This window comes from Eschrichtius robustus, chromosome 4 (genome assembly GCF_028021215.1).
Source record: "Eschrichtius robustus isolate mEscRob2 chromosome 4, mEscRob2.pri, whole genome shotgun sequence".
In the NCBI taxonomy this organism is placed as follows: Eukaryota; Metazoa; Chordata; class Mammalia; order Artiodactyla; family Eschrichtiidae; genus Eschrichtius; species Eschrichtius robustus.
In genome coordinates this window covers 80766949-80783429 of record NC_090827.1, presented here as the reverse complement: position 1 = coordinate 80783429, position 16481 = coordinate 80766949, and the positions used below count along the sequence as shown (strand labels likewise).

At 43.2% G+C, this 16481-nt stretch overlaps 1 protein-coding gene across 2 annotated transcripts in view; it reads right to left on the bottom strand.

Moving 5' to 3' along the window:
- TEC (tec protein tyrosine kinase) overlaps positions 1 to 16385 on the bottom strand; it is a 142616-nt gene extending 126231 nt beyond the window's left edge. Inside the window, exon 1 of one of the 2 annotated variants that reach the window (XM_068542222.1) lies at positions 16311 to 16385. Coding sequence is in view for 1 of the 2 variants with exons in the window: in XM_068542221.1 (XP_068398322.1) it covers positions 2800 to 2832 (33 nt within the window). In the remaining variant the exon portion in view is untranslated. Of the gene's footprint in view, positions 1 to 2799; positions 2951 to 16310 lie in introns of those variants that run through there. The other variant, XM_068542221.1, reaches the window with a different exon arrangement.
- Positions 16386 to 16481: the final 96 nt, after the last annotated feature.

The following is a 16481-nucleotide window of genomic DNA, read 5'->3' as shown; positions in this document are numbered from 1 at the left end:
TGTGTTTACTGCATGCTTGCTGAATAAACAAATATATTTGGGGAAATCTGGGTTAAACAATGTCAAACTGGTTCCTTGTGCACATTTCTCAAAACCTTTAATACGTGAATAGGCTCTGTGAATCATATAGAATGCAGTATTTCCCAACCTTATTTGATCATAGAACTCATTCTATTTCCCTTGAACCTGATTAACCTGATTAACATCTCCCAGAGTTGTAGTATTCTATAGAACAGTTTGAGAAACATCTTAAGCTTACTTTTTTTTTTTTTTAGCCATGCCACATGGCTTGCAGGATCTTAGTTCCCCAACCAGGGACTGAACCTGGGCCCTCGGCAGTGAAAGCGCAGAATCCTAACCACTGGACCACCAGGGAATTCCCAAGCTTACATAATTTAAGTCATTTTTACCATCATGAAATAAACATCTTACTCTTTATACATAAGGTAATTAAAAGGCCAACTACTTTGATTCACATCTAGTATGCAGCTGTTTTCCCCCAGCATCCTACACTTTCAAATCACCTGTCACCAGGCAGGGCCTCAATCTCTCCCCTCTCCTAAGCAGCAGATGTCCTGCCTGGTTTCTCTGCCCTGCTCCCTGCACCCTCATAACCAGTATGCTCTGCAAATCCTCCCACCTTTTCTTCCACTATCCCTTCTCTCTTCATCCTCAGTCTTATTATGGACTTCCTTCAATCAACTGCTTTAATTACTCCTCTTCTCCTTTTTATAATCAACCCAACGGAGTTTCAGTCTTGTAATTTACAATATCCTCCTATGCCTGAAAACTTCAAAGTACTTCTCCCTTTAATAATAAAGGCTGGTGGGGACTTCCCTGGTGGTGCAGTGGTTAAGAATCTGTCTGCCAATGCAGGGAACACAGGTTTGAGCCCTGGTCCGGGAAGATCCCACATGCTGCAGAGCAACTAAGCCTGTGCGCCACAACTACTGAGACTGTGCTCTAGAGCCCGCGAACCACAACTACTGAAGCCCGCACGCCACAACTACCGAGCCCACGCGCCTAGAGCCCGTGCTCCGCAACAAGAGAAGCCACTGCAATGAGAAGCCTGTGCACCACAACAAAGAGTAGCCCCTGCTCGCCGCAACTAGAGAAAGCCCGCGTGCAGCAACGAAGACCCAGTGCAGCCAAAAATAAACTAATTAATTTTTTTAAAAACTATAAATAAAAAATAATAAAGGCTGGTCCTTCGCTTGCATTCTCCATGCTGGATCCTCCTTAGGGTTATTCCTTAATCTTAAGTACATATAATCATGTCAAATCCCATCTGGGTTCCCTCTTCCCATCCTACCATTTATTTCCAAGAGCTCAAGCAACTAAATATTTTCACATCCCCATGCCTTCGTTTGAGTTGTTCTCTCTGCCTAGAAGAGCACCTGTTGAAATCCTACTCATTTTTTAAGGTCCTGATCATAGGTAATCTCTTTTATGAAGTCTCCCTTATATCCCACTCTAGCCACAATTAGCTACTCCTTTTAACTACCACAAGGCTACTGCACAACTTATCACAGATACAGAAAGTTAGTTGTACATATGAATGCAGAGATGGCAGAGCTGGAAGAGAAGACCATGAACCAGGTGAGTCTATCAAGCAGAATGACCAAGAGGTTGGTGACAAAAGGAGAAACCAGAAGGGTATTTGCATGAATGGCTTGAACGCTAAAGGAGAAAGGGTTGTGGCATGACCTGGAAGCAGCAAAGGGAAGCCAAGAGAAGGCTACAGCAGAGAGAGCTGCAGAAACGGGAGTGTTTTCACTCTGTGAGACGGCTGGGGTGTGGGAATGTTGATTCACAATGGAACAATGCCCTCAGAGGGCTACCGGAAAGATTTGGGAAGGAAGCCAGTAGAAGGATGGAAGCTCAGAATCACAGGGCAGTTGAGAGTACATAAGAAGACAGCTGATCAGAAAGGCTGGGAGCCAAGGAAACTGGGGATAAGAGGCGATGCCTTAACCTAAACTGGCTGAGATCCCAGACAGTGTCAGGGGCCAGATGAGTTAAGAATTCAACAGTCTTTGATCAACATTCAAAAGTACGTTGATGAGTAATTTTTCTAATGTCTGCAAAGAACAGATTTCCCTAGTGTTCCACTCATGGCACAATCCTTATCCCTATGAGTGGGCTATGCCATGGGGGTAGCAGGTTGGGGGGAGTATCAGGGAGGGATTGGTTTGGGTGTGGTATCTCCCTTCACTAGGGCAGGGCTCATAGACCAGAAAGGGAAGAAGCAAGCTGAACATGTACAGAGTTTACAGGGATCAAAGATCGGGGCTTCCCTGGTGTCACAGTGGTTGAGAATCTGCCTGCCAATGCAGGGGACACGGGTTCGAGCCCTGGTCTGGGAAGATCCCACATGCCGCGGAGCAACTAGGCCCGTGAGCCACAACTACTGAGCCTGCGCGTCTGGAGCCCGTGCTCCGCAACAAGAGAGGCCGCGATAGTGAGAGGCCCGCGCACCGCGATGAAGAGTGGCCCCCACTCGCCGCAACTAGAGAAAGCCCTCACATAGAAACGAAGACCCAACACAGCCATAAATAAATAAATAAATAAATAAAAATTAAAAAGAAAAAAAAAAAAAGATCTCCAGGCACGGGGCAGACAACAGTAGGCACCAAGGCCCAAGATCTAGTGAGCTCATCCAAATGATAGACAGAGAATGGCAATGGCGAATGCAAGACAAAAATATCTTCTGAAAAGTCTGTCTATTAGGCAGGGTTTTCAATTGCAAATAACTAGATTTAGGCACACAACAACAGCAAAAGGAATGTATTAGCTCACATAACCAAGAAGTCCCGGAAGCTTCAGACACATCTGAATCCTGGGGTTCAAACGATGCTGTCTGTGCTCTCACCACCACTCAGTTCTACTTCTCACTGCATGCCAGCCTCGTTCATTCTGTCCTACTTCATATAACTTCCTCCATATAGTGGAAAGATAGCCACCAGGAGCTCTAGGCTATATCACTCCAGCAGCCAAAAAATCCCAGAGGAAAAGAATGACTCCTTTCCTAAACTGGAGCAGAAAAGGAGCCTGATTTGAGTGAGCCTGGGTCATGTGCCAATCACTTGGTCAGATGAACAAGGCACTTCTCAGATTGGCCAAAGCTGAGTCACATGACCATCCCTGGCATTGGTGTCAGCCCCACCCAAACCACATGGATTGTGGACAGAGATGTTCCCCAGAGGAAGGAAGTCTGGGCAAACAAACAATAAGTCTACTATAGACAGCGTGGTCACTTGTCAGTCAGGCCCCAGATACCAAAAAAGAAGCCCAGTCTTGTTGCTTAAGCACAGAAGGGCTTTGAAGTCAGACAGAACTGGTTTTAAATTTCAGCTTTGACACTTACTAGCTGGGTGACCTCAGGTAAATTACTTAATTTCTCAGCGCCTCAGTTTCCTCCTTATAAAATAGAATAGTACCTACCTTCTAGAGCTGTTTGGAAAGATTAAATGATGTAATGCACATAAACTGCTAAGCACAATGCTTGACATAAAGTGATCAATAAATGGTAGCTATTAGTAGTAATAATAACAATCATGACAATTATTATTTAGAACAAGGGTGAGCTTGAAGAGTGAGCTGTGACTCGGTGAAAGAGAGAGCCAAGTCAGCACTTGGATAATCAACCCTGGGTCAAGATTAATTAAGCTCAACTCAGAATACAATACAGGGGCCCTGAATGAACTCTAAGATGACAATTCAAATCAATAAATGTGTTGAGTACCTATTATGTGCCAGGCACTGGGGATACAATTATGAATAAGACACATGGCTCCAAGGTAACCTACCATGAAAAATGACTATGGCTTCATGACATTATTTTGCAGGGAGGAGAAGTTGACTGAATCTGCTTCCTTACTTTCAGCCATAGGCTGTAGGCACTGGAAAAGTGCTGAGCGTACAAGAGAATGATGCCTGAGGCCAACTGCTGGAATGCTAGGAAGGTATAAAAGGACTACAGTCACAGCCTCCTCCCCCTCAAAAAAAATGCCTTTGCATGAACTAGGAAAAAGTGTCTCTTCCTTTGGAAAGTTTACTTCCATCTTCCAAAAAACTGTCACAGTAAACAAATCTACTAGATCTTCCATGTGAATGACATCCCAGAGTTTTGCAGTGTATAACCTGCACAACTGTACATGGTAGGCAGGGAAGATGACATGGGGGGCTGAGAGGGGTCAAGGGATAGGGTGGGGATGGAGAATCTGGGAGTCCCCAGGCCTTTGGAGACAGAGAATAACTTTTGCTATGGAGCTGCTCCATTCAATATGGTAGCCACTCATCACAAATAGCTATTAAGCATTTGATATGTGTCTAGTACAACTGAGGACTAATTTTTTTTATTTTATTTCATTTTAATTAATTTTAACTTAAAATTTAAAACTGAAGTGGTGTAAATATGTTTCCATTAACTTTGTTTGGTAGGACTACATTTTACTTTATCCACTGCACTGCATAAGATATTCTATTGAATTGCATTGTATTGTACTGTATTGTATTGCACATATCAAGCTCCTGAGTTGTTTCTGGTATCTCATTAATAATTTTTATATGATTACATGGTGAAATTATAATATTTTTTAAATATTGGGCTACACAAAATATACTATTACGATTAATTTCACTTGTTGAGTTTTGCTTTTTTTTTAATGTGGCAACTAGAAACTTTTAAATTACATGTCTGGCTCACAGAATATTTCTATTCACCAGTGCTGCTCTGAAGACAACTTAGGATCCATAGTACTAAGGAGGATGGAATGATACCCAGAAGAACTGGTTGCTTTTGGTTTTGTTTGAAGCAGACCTTTATGTTTTCTTCTAGGTTGTCCAACTCTGTTGACCAGGAAGGAAAATAACAGAAGGAGAGGGGAAGAGGGTAGTTCAGTGTGGATAGCTCAGGAGAGCTATCAGAGTACACTCTGGAGTCGGACTGTATTGTTCTGAACTCTGGCTCCACCATCTAACCAAATTCCCCTGAATCTCCCTGAGCCTCAGGCTCCTCATCTGTAAAATGCTTAAAATAATCTTGCCCACTTTATAGGGTTGTTGGGAGGATTAAATGAGATAATCCAATGTAAAGAGTTTAGTATGGAGCCTAGCACATCTTATGTGCTCAACTAACTATTGGGGGCCACTGGGGCATTATTTGGTAATAAAGAAGGTGCAAATGAATGGTCTCCCTGTACCATGGAGCTCAGGTTGCCATGGTATAAGAGGGCACACCCTGTCCACATGTCTCCTCAGCGTTTATCTTTCTAGACCAAAGAGTTGGACAGGAGTCTACTTTACTCAATCCTCTATGCTGCTGATTAATATGTTGGCTTTTTTCTAAGTGCATTATGTTTTTAAGGTACATTGATGAAACTATCTTAGATGTTGAAGAATCATGAAAATGGGTAAGGTGGCATTTCTGAATTGTGTGTAACAACAGCTAAGATTTAACTAGCTTTTTTGTTCCAAATCCTACACTGAATCAATGTCTTCAGTTAAGAGTTTACAGTAATATCTGAATCTCTTTCTTGAGTAAAAACCAGAACGTCCATCTGCATGTACAGATGGATTCATTTTACCTAAATGCATTCTTAACCTCTTCCCTGCCATTTTGCATAAACTTGAGACCAGCAATTTGCTTTTTAATGTCCCAAAAGGTTCGTGTTGACTGTAAACTTGGAGTTTACACTGTGTACTCCCTCTTCTACATGTTTTATTTTAAAAATAGTAATAAATAGTTTACTCACGTTTGTAACCTGAGAAATGCCCATCTATGCTAAACCTTTGTTCTGTCTTCCAGTCCCCTCCCTATTCCTGACTTTTAAAAACATTTCTCCCAGCCTCCCACTGACTCAATTTATTTAATAGCCTTTGTGTGGAGTCTTTTCAAAAACACTTGGAAATCACAGTTTATCCCTAGCTTCCATAATCATTTAAAGTTCTTCAAGAACTCTAGTGAATTTGTCAAACATGATTCCTCCTTACAAAGGAGTAACCTATCCCCCCAAAAGGTTTTATCTGTTTAAAAACTGTAAAATCCATTTTCCCAACACATACACTTGTGCAGAATTTATTTTAGATTCCACTTGTTCCACAAAGTCCAAGAAAAATTCCACAGACATTACATTAAATCTTCCGTCTGATTCTCAACAAGCCATTATCCTCTGTGAGGCTCACTTTTCTCATCTATAAAATGGGCATAATATAGATGCCCTTTGCTAAATAGAGCAAGCCATCTCATTACTCATGAATGTATATAAAACACTCTAGGAAAAGCTCAAAGTCCTTTACAAGCATTAGGCCATGAATCGTTCTGAAGTGGACTGTTAATTAGGTGTCATTATGCTTTGTTTAATAGATGGAAAACCTAAGGCATGGGAACACAATACCACTCAATAGCTAACTTAAAAATCTAGCCCAGGCTTTAAACATTAGTCAGAAAGATGTCAGGGGGAAAACCTGAATAGGAATTTCACTCTGCTCTAATTCTTTATCAAGAAACTACATTACTGCAAAATTCTCTCCAGTTACTGGTTGCCCTGCCCCTCCTACTTCCTCATGCAGTCCAGGAATGGGGAAATGGGTGGGAGAGTTGATATTCCCTATTGAACGCATAATGCCTTCCCCTGCTTACAGAAAGGGTCATGAACCCTAGACTAGGTACTAAGGGCAAATGTAGTTTCACAGATACTATAACAATTTCTCCACATTTTGTTACTGATCCCTGGAAACTTTTCCTATCACACATCCAACAAAATAAAATGAGGCTATAGACATTTATCAAAAGAACACAGCCTCTGCAAATGAAACTGTCAGGTTACTCGGGCTTTATTATCTGACCTACAACTGGTCAGATACATGGCATGGCCTCAGTAACTCCAAATAAACCTTATGTCTTCACATAAAGGAGATACTGTGGATCCAAAAGGTCAAAAAAGAGGTAATGGAAACTTTATATAACTTTATATAGCCATAATTTTTCAAATTATTATTTTGTGTCCTTCTGACATTAACAGAAACAAGAAATCCTTTAATCCCAGAGTGGTATTTTGAAAAATATTTCCCAAGGAAACAATCCCCAAAAGGGAAAAACATATAGCAACACTACTTACTTAAAAACAAAAACAAACAAACAAAAAAACATATGTCCAACAACTGGGGAGTGGTTCAAAATACCATTGTATATTAACATGACAGACTGTCACCAAGCTATTAAAAATGGCAATTTTTTTTACAAGAAAATGTCTATTTGGAATATTGTTACCAAAGAACATTATGCCTGAACTAATTATAACCTCATAAAGTGTGTGTGTGTGTATATATATATATGTGTGTGTGTATGTGTATATATGTGTGTGTATATATATATATATTTATATAAAGATTATATAGATATAAACATTATAGAATTTGGAGTTACATAAACGGTTGCACATAATGCTCCTTAGGTTAATTATCTTCTAGAAAGGTGCTAAAGATTTGTAGAAAGTCAAATGATGATAAAGATGATGGAGAGGGGGTTCACCAAGAGTCTCTCTGGAATAGTTTTGGGGTCATCTTTAATCTCTTTTTTGTAAGCTTCAGTATTGTTTCAATTTTTTAACAAAGAATAAATAAATTTCTATAAAATGACTTTTTTTTTTAATGATGGCAGGGAGAGTCCAAAGAGCACACTGAGAGCTGGGGAATTGCAGTGGCAGGCAGAGTTCTATCCTTTGTCTGGGGGAGGAAAGGGGGTTGCATCACCAGCTCTGAGCCCCTAAAACCTCCAGCTATGATTCCAGAACCTATGAACAAGAATTATTTAATGCAGTGCTTCTATAACTGGTTTAAATATGTGACAAATAAGTTGACAATACTTAAAAAAGAAAAAAAGTAAAAAGCATTCATAAATTTACATATATAACAGCATTCATAACTCAGTTAAATTGTATTTCTGTTTCTCTGCATGGTTAAAGGATCAAGCATTTTTAGCACTCAAAGCAGGAAAATAAAAAAAGAAAGCCAACTGCCTTCTGTGAAACAAAAATAACCCCAATGGTAAAAACTAACTTTACTGCATGCTTAAATTATATTTGCAGAAAAATAAACTTTGAAATCACTACTTTGTAGGGAAAAAAACCCACGATTTATTTTTGGGGGTAGTCATGTGGAGCTCTCACAAGTTGTGGTTGAAACCTAATACTGGGAGATACATGAAGACATCACAGTTTCTAAGGAAATAGCTAACAGAAAGACACTGCTGGAACTCTTTTCAGGATAAAGAGAAGACATGAAAAGTTTTCCCCGTTAAATCAGGCTAGAACTTCAAAAAACTTAAAGGTACAGGGAGTAGGATATTTGATGAGGAGTTCTACTTTATAAGCATTTCATGTAGTATATGACAATTTAAAGTCTTTCATTTTCATACTCTATAGCTAAGCATTTCCAAAGCTCTCAACCTTAAAAAATAAATGGCATGTAGTTACGAAAGGAAAAATATATCTAATGTTGCTGAAATTCAAAGACATCTTCCTCTTTTAGAAATGTAACACTTAGCAGACTAGAAAACTAATCCGCACACACCTCCCTCCCTCTTCCAAATCCACTCTTCTTAGCCATAAAAATCAAGACAATCACAAGACTATGCTAAGAAGAAATATATGGGTGAAAAATAACAATAATAATAAGTACAATTAATGTTGTCCTTTCAAGGATGTTTTCAATGAGGATTATTTCTAAATAATATGAAAAACAATACACTTGGGAACACTTAAATTGAATAATACTCTATGGCTTCAGTCTATACAGCCAAAGAGAAGTGAAAGCCTAATCAAGAATTTAGTGAATTTAGGGCTTCTCTGGTGGCACAGTGGTTAAGAATCCACCTGCCAATGCAGGGGACATGGGTTCGAGCCCTGGTCCAGGAAGATCCCACTTGCCACGGAGCAACTAAGCCCGTGCGCCAAAACTACTGAGCCTGCGCTCTAGAGCCCGCGAGCCACAACTACTGAGCCTGCGTGCCACAACTACTGAAGCCTGGGTGCCTAGAGCCCCTGCTCTGCAACAGGAGAAGCCACCGCAATGAGAAGCCCGCGCACCGCAACGAAGAGTAGCCCCCGCTCGCCTCAACTAGAGAAAAGCCTGCACGCAACAACGAAGACCCAATGCAGCCAAAGTAAACAAATAAATTTTTAAAAATAATAATAAACAAAATTTAAAAAAGAATTTAGTGAATTTAGACTACTGGATACAACTTGGATAATTATGACCATATATATATATATACATTTTTTTTTTTTAACTGCCAACTGTCTACAACTATCTGGAAAATTCATCTGGTACAATGATCTAGTATTTACTAGGCATGTGCTCTTCCCTGGAAAAGTTCACAATTCAGCTGAGAAGACAAAAAGAACTTACGTGAATTACTTAGCACATTAGAGAAAAACTATACTGCTTGGAAAAAGAGGTTGCAATTACTTCAAAGGTTCTGTTTAGAAAAGGGAAGGATGCCTGTGGAAGCACAGAGGGAGGAATGAGCACTGCAGATATTCCCACTGGCCAAACTGTTGTTCATAATGGTACCCGGTAGGTCCAGCTGAATAAGTGTTTTCTAACCATCTATCCTGCGCTGTCCTCCTTCAGAATGACTACTGTATCTGCTCCACTGTAGCAATTGCCAGCACTGGTATTTTCTGGATTCCCAATGCATAGCTGCCATCATGAGAGTATAGAGCTTTGCTTTTCCTGGCCAGATAAGATGGTGTGGAAACAACACTCTTCCTACTTCAGCGGAAGCTGACTCTTGCCACCATTCCTCTGTGTATAAGCAGAAAGTCATGCTGATGTTGTCAGGCTACTGAGATAGAAAGCTGGAAGGTCACACTGCATTAAGGAAGCCTGAAGAATGACTCAACTGGTTAAACAGGGTTGGAAAGTTGTGATCATCCACGAGGAGCAGGGTAGGTCAGTCATCTCTGCTCAGCCCAGCCAGAAACAGGAACTTGGTGCACACTCCAAGAAAGGCATGAGCTTTGAAATGTGAAGAGAGGATTCTGCTGCTGGGAAGGCAACTGTGTGATAAACGCCTCCAGAAGGAAATAACGATAATTTCCATTGGGGCCACATGGCCACCAATGACACCAGGCCCACCGTTCAGCCTAAAACATTAGATTTACAGAAGCTGAGCTTCACGGAAAGGTAAAACGTTCAGAGGCCAAGGTGACAGAATGAGTCCTCCCAGACGAGGTGAATTTGAGAAGTGGAAACCAGGGCTCTACGACCAGCAAGCTATATAGCATCAGGCTAGGGCTGCAGAGAGGTTCTGCCTCCCAAGACCACTGTAATGAATTGGTAGTGGATGCTTAGAGTAGTATAGGAAGGAATCGGGGGCCCCAACTCTGCTGGGTAAAGGCAGGGAAAATGGCAGCAAACTGCCATGGCTGAACCACACTAGTCTCTCAGCAGAGGTTGGTTAAGAAAGCTATACTCCAGGCACTAAGAAGTAGTAATGAACAAAATGAAACAAAACTCTCTACTTTCTCTCCCTCCTGAAAGCCCAATAAAATGACAGTAAAGGGATAAACCCACAAGGATGGGGAGAATGAAAGAAGAGACAACAGTAAAAACATTTAGGTGGGGTGAGGGGAAGCCAAGAAACAACCTGATTTATACCACGGAATTTCGAAATGCTAAATAATTAAAGGCAATTGGACTCTCTGTGGGGAGTGGGGGGACAGGGGCTGATCTAAAATAAAATAAAAATTGAAAGCCTCCTTGGAAAGCACCTGGATCTCCCAGGTCCCTCCAGCCACTCTGAGCAGTTAGGTGATGGCCCCTTCTCTACCCCAGCAAAAACACCTGGAGTTTCTTCCCTACCCCCTCCCCGAGAGGAATTATATGAACATATAACTACCCCAGAGAGGGTGAAAAAGAGAAAGTCTCTGGATTGGAGTATGTCAGGCACAGCTCAGGTGTTTTACTGGAAATACCGTGGAGAGGTTATATGAACATGCAGATGCTGAGACATTCAGCCTTCTTCTCTACCTCGTTCCCAGATCACTGGCAGCCAGGCTCTTCCCACCACCCACGAAAAAGACTGGAAGAGCTTTTTCTGAGGACCCTCACCAGCCCAAGAGGTACTAACATCAAAATTTCCCCAAATAAAAGACTCAGCCGGGGCTTCCCTGGTGGCGCAGTGGTTGAGAATCTGCCTGCCAATGCAGGGGACACGGGTTCGAGCCCTGGTCCGGGAGGATCCCACATGCTGCGGAGCAACTAGGCCCGTGAGCCACAATTACTGAGCCTGCGCATCTTGAGCCTGTGCTCCGCAACAAGAGAGGCCACGATAGTGAGAGGCCCGTGCACCGCGATGAAGAGTTGCCCCCGCTTGCCGCAACTAAAGAAAGCCCTCGCACAGAAACGAAGGCCCAACACAGCCAAATAAATAAATAAATAAAAATTTAAAAAGAAAAAAAAGACTCAGACAAATCACCCAACAGTTAAGTTCCCAGCCAACAAGCTTTTTAATCCCCCACTCAGATGTGAGTAGACAACCTAGGGTATCAGAAATACAAGGAAAGCCTCTAACATGAAATGTAGAGACCTAAACAAATAAACAGACAATAGCAACTTGGGGAAACTGAGTCTATGCACAAAGGAAAAAACTTTCCAGGTAAGAAAATATCTAGTATACAGCCCAAAATATCTAGAATCTGAACAATAAGTTTCTGAAAGAGACATCACAAAATAGAGAGGAGGAAATAATCAATGAGATAACTCAAGAAAATTTCCCAAACTGAAAGATGTAGATTTCTGGATTGAAAGAACCCAGCACAATGGATGAAAACAGACCCATACCACAGCACACATCATGAAAACTCCAAGATTGTGGAGGCCAAGAGAAAATTCTACAAACTTCCACAAAGGACACAGCAGGTTTGTAACCTGTAGACAGGTTACAGGCAAAAATTAAGGAATCAGAACAATTCTGAATTTCTCAACAGCAACACAAGCTAGAAGGTGATGGAACAATGCCTTCAAATTTTCCATCCTAGAAGTCTACACTCAGACAAACTATCAATTGTTGTGGAAAACAGATATTTTCAGGCACTTACTGAAAAATGAGGGACTTCCCTGGTGGTCCAGTGATTAAGAATCCGTCTTCCAATTCAGGGGACGCAGGTTTGATCCTTGGTTGGGGAACTAAGGTCCCACATGCCACGGGGCAACTAAGCCCGCAAGCCACAGCTAGAGAGCCCACGTGCTGCAAACTACAGAGCCTACACGCTCTGGAGCCCGCGCATCACAACTAGAGAAGCCCAAGCTCCACAACTAGAGAGAAGCCCACGTGCCGCAACGAAAAATCCCATGTGCCACAACTAAGACCCAATGCAGCAATAAATAAATAAATAAATAAACAAACAAAAAGGATGATTTTTTAAAAAAAGAAAAATGAACAGAAAAAATATGAATAGATAAAATAAATAGGAAGGAAAACAGACATCCTGTGCATCCTTTACCAGAAAATTCCTTGAGAACGGGCTATATCAAAAAAAAAAGGAGTCTACAAGAAAGAGAAAGGCATGTACTACAGATAACAGGAGATCCAATACAGAGAGAAATGATGGAGATTCCCCCCAGGATGACAAAGGGAGGTCCTCAGGGTGACATCTGTGCCCCATGTGTAGAGGGCAACCAGTCCAGACTAGAGCAAGCCAGGAGGCTCAGGGACAGTTTCTTTGGGGAAAATGAAATTGACAGAATACCTGACTCATCTGAGCTAAGAATTAGAAAACTGGTCAAAAGTTTTGGGTTGAATTAATGATGAGTACATAAAAAACTAAGCCAGTGAACAAACAAAGCAATTACTGACTCCGAGGAAAAGAAAAAGTTGCACTTGGCTTGACTATGAATATTGATCTAACCAAAATTACTGTTTAACTATTGCAAGGATGGGAAAATAGGGAAGCTGTGGTTAGGCTGGGGGTTAGAAGAAGAGAGCCAAGTCATCATCTTCCACAGCAGGAAGTCAACAGATAATGCTTCAAACTGAAAAATTACAAGTATCACTTACAAGCAATAAATACCAAAATAACCAACTCGAAGAATCACAAGTGTTTGCTTCTGGAGAGGGAAAAATGCAACTTGGATTAAAGGTTTAAAACTAAAAAAAAAAAAAAGAAGAAAAGAAAAGAACAAAACAAAAATCATATTGACTTCTATGCCCTTTCTTCTTTTTTTTTTTTTTTTGCTTTTGCTTTGTTTCGCTAATAACAATTTGGGAAAATTCCATCCTTGTTTTCCCTAAACAAACAAACAAAAAAATGTCAGGGACTTCCCAGGTGGCCCAGTGGTAAAGAATCCACCTTCCAATGCGGGGGACTCGAGTTCGATCCCTGGTCAGGGAACTAAGATCCCACATGCCGCAGGACAACTAAGCCCACATGCCACAACCACTGAGCTCGTGTGCCGCAAACTGCAGAGCCCACGTGCTCTGGAACCCGCATGCCACAACTACAGAGCCCAAGCGCCCTGGAGCTTGCGCACCACAACTAGAGAGAAGCCCACATGCCGCAAGGAAGATCCCGCATGCCACAACTAAGACCTGATGCAACCAAAAATAAATAAATAATAATATAAAAAGAAAAGAAAATGTCACTTTCTACATCTACACCATGTAGCTGTGATCATCTGAGCTCTGAGCAGTCAAATATAGTGGGAAAGTTAATAGTTATAATCCAATCCAAGGAAGGACAGGTTGAGCTAGGGCAAAGATGCAAAGGCAAGTCCAGGTGGAGGCAAGTTTGGAGGTGAAGCCAACTACTAAGCTTCTCTCCTCTGGGGTTCTTTTTAACAAAGCTATTCTCATGGCATAATCACCTGGGACAGGGTAATTTTAGAACTGGCAGTGACCATGGACCAATTTCACTCCTTTCTAACAGACTCCAATGCCCAATTTATGACCCTAATCCAACCAAGGCGGCTAGCCTCCACAGCGGTTGATCTGGGTTCAACTTCAGTTACTCCACTTTGCCTGTGTAGACTGGATAATAGGAGAGCACAGTAAGGGCTCTGAAGCAAGTGACACTGTCATCAACAGATAGTTACTGAGCATCTGTGCACCAGGCTGAGGATCAACAGCCCTGTCAACTCTGTGGATCAAGTCTCCCTGCCCTGAATAATAAGATGATTCTTCCTAGGAGGGGGATCCCACGAAGGGGTGGAGTCAGGTGGAAACCAAGGAGCTGGAAGAGCTGGGCTGGGGAAGGGAGGCACCAACCAGGCCAACCTGGAGGAACCTGTAGACAGAGGTGTGCCTGGAGGCCCAAGGCCCAGGCTGCCAGCATTCTGCATACACAGAGGAAGGTAGAGAGACCAGCAATTCTTCCCCAAAAGCAAAAAGTGGCCAGACACTACCCACAACCCCGGCAGCCATGCTGTCAAGGGTCAACTTAGGGAGCAAAGGTGGCCATTCTCTGAGCTTCACTCTGACTTGATAAAACACAGCCCCTGCCCTTGAGTAACCAGCTGCTGAGAAAACAAGATGACTATCTTTTTTTTTTTTTGGCTGTGTTGGGTCTTCATTGCTGCGCGCGGGCTTTCTCTAGTTGCGGCGAGCGGGGTCTACTCTTTGCTGCGGTGCGCGGGCTTCTCATTGCAGTGGCGGTGCACGGGCTCTAGGCACGTGGGCTTCAGTAGATGCAGCGCGTGGGTTCAGTAGTTGTGGCTCACGGGCTCTAGAGCGCAGGCTCAGTAGTTGTGGCGCACAGGTTTGGTTGCTCCGCAGCACGTGGGATCCTCCCTGACCAGGGCTCGAACCCGTGTCCCCTGCATTGGCAGGCGGATTCTTAACCACTGCACCACCAGGGAAGTCCCAAGATGACTATCTTGATACAGAATAAGTAGATAAACAGGTTGACAGTGCTAAAGCATATATTAATATTCTATATTTTCTCCTATCTGTAAAGGTGTGAAAATTCTAGTTCAAGGACCTATGTGTGGTAGAGCACTGCACTGATTCGCATGTGTTTGCAACACTTGCCCTATACAGTTCTACAAACCAAAATGTACACAACCTCAGGGAAGAATCCAGATCATTAACATAAACACAATGCAGTAAGCGTCTAGAGCTGACAGGAGAATATATGGAACAGATTAATTGGAGTATTGGGAAAGTATAAGTTTTTCCTAAACAATGAAAATGTACCTAAACCAAAAAAATATTTTCAAATACATAATGAGAATATTATACACACTTTTCTTTTCTCCATATAAATCATGACACTCCATACTACATGTGATTCTCGCCAGCTGAGCTACCAGCATCACAAACCAACTTGCTAAATCCTAAACTTATTGGGGAAACCCACTGGTTTGTTGGGGCTGTTTTCTCCTCTCCAGCTCTTCAGGGGAGAATCTTCTAGAAGCAAGTAAATTCTCAGAATTTCCTAAGAGGAAAAAATGGGCCCTCACTGAAAAAACACAGGGTATATGCTCAAAACACTTTATTTTGGATAAGCTTCAAACCCACTTAGCCACCAGTCATCCTGTTGTTCCAACTTAACATTGAGATCTACCCTTCTAATCAAATCTTCCAGTTTCCAAAGAATGGCAATAGAGAAGATTGTTTCCGAACCTGATACACAGCAACGTGTTATTCTTCCATGAAAACAAAACCAAAAAATCAAATCAAAAGGAAATTTAGGATCCAAGGGAAAGCGCACACCCCCGAGGGAAGGCCCTAGTTTTCCCAACACATGTATTCACCGAATCCCTGTTATCAAGATTCAAACACAATTTCCCAGATTAAAAATGTGAGCCTGGTGGGGCGAGGCACTCACACACGTGCAACTGTGGAAAGTCTCTGTCGATGCTGCCAACTTTCAATCAAGACTGCGCCGCCGCCCAAGCAGAGAGGAGGAATCAACCCCGCGGGGAAGCTGGGAAGTGAGCCCAACGCTTAACTTGCTGCGGGGCGGCCCGCGTCCAGGGACCCAAGAGGAAAAGGGACGGGTGCTCCTCGGGAGAGGACGGCGCCGGAGCCCGGGAGGCGGAGAGGCAGCGGCGGCCGCCGGAAGGCGTGGCTACGCCAGGACGCGCACCTGTCCCTTCGTGGTCCGCAGGGGACGGGTCATCACCTGGCGTGGCGCGCCCTCGCTCACGGCGGCGCGGAGGAGAGAAAATCCTTCCTGGTTCCACGAGGGTCCGTCTCTGGGCTTGTGGAAGCCTCCTCTCGCCGCGCGCATCCTCGTCCCCACCCGTCCCCTCCCGGAGTGGCGCAGTCCCGGGGCTGCCCCGCCAGCCCGCGGCGCCCTTACCTGGCTGGAGCACGCCGGCTGCGCCGAGTCCGGGAGACGCTGAAGCCGGCCGGCGCCGCGGAGTCCCGAGCCTGGCGTCCGGAGCCTGGCGTCCCGGCCCCGCCCCCACTCGTCCCGCCCCGCGCAGCCCAGCGATCGCCAGGCCCCCGATGGCTCCGCCCCCGCACTCCG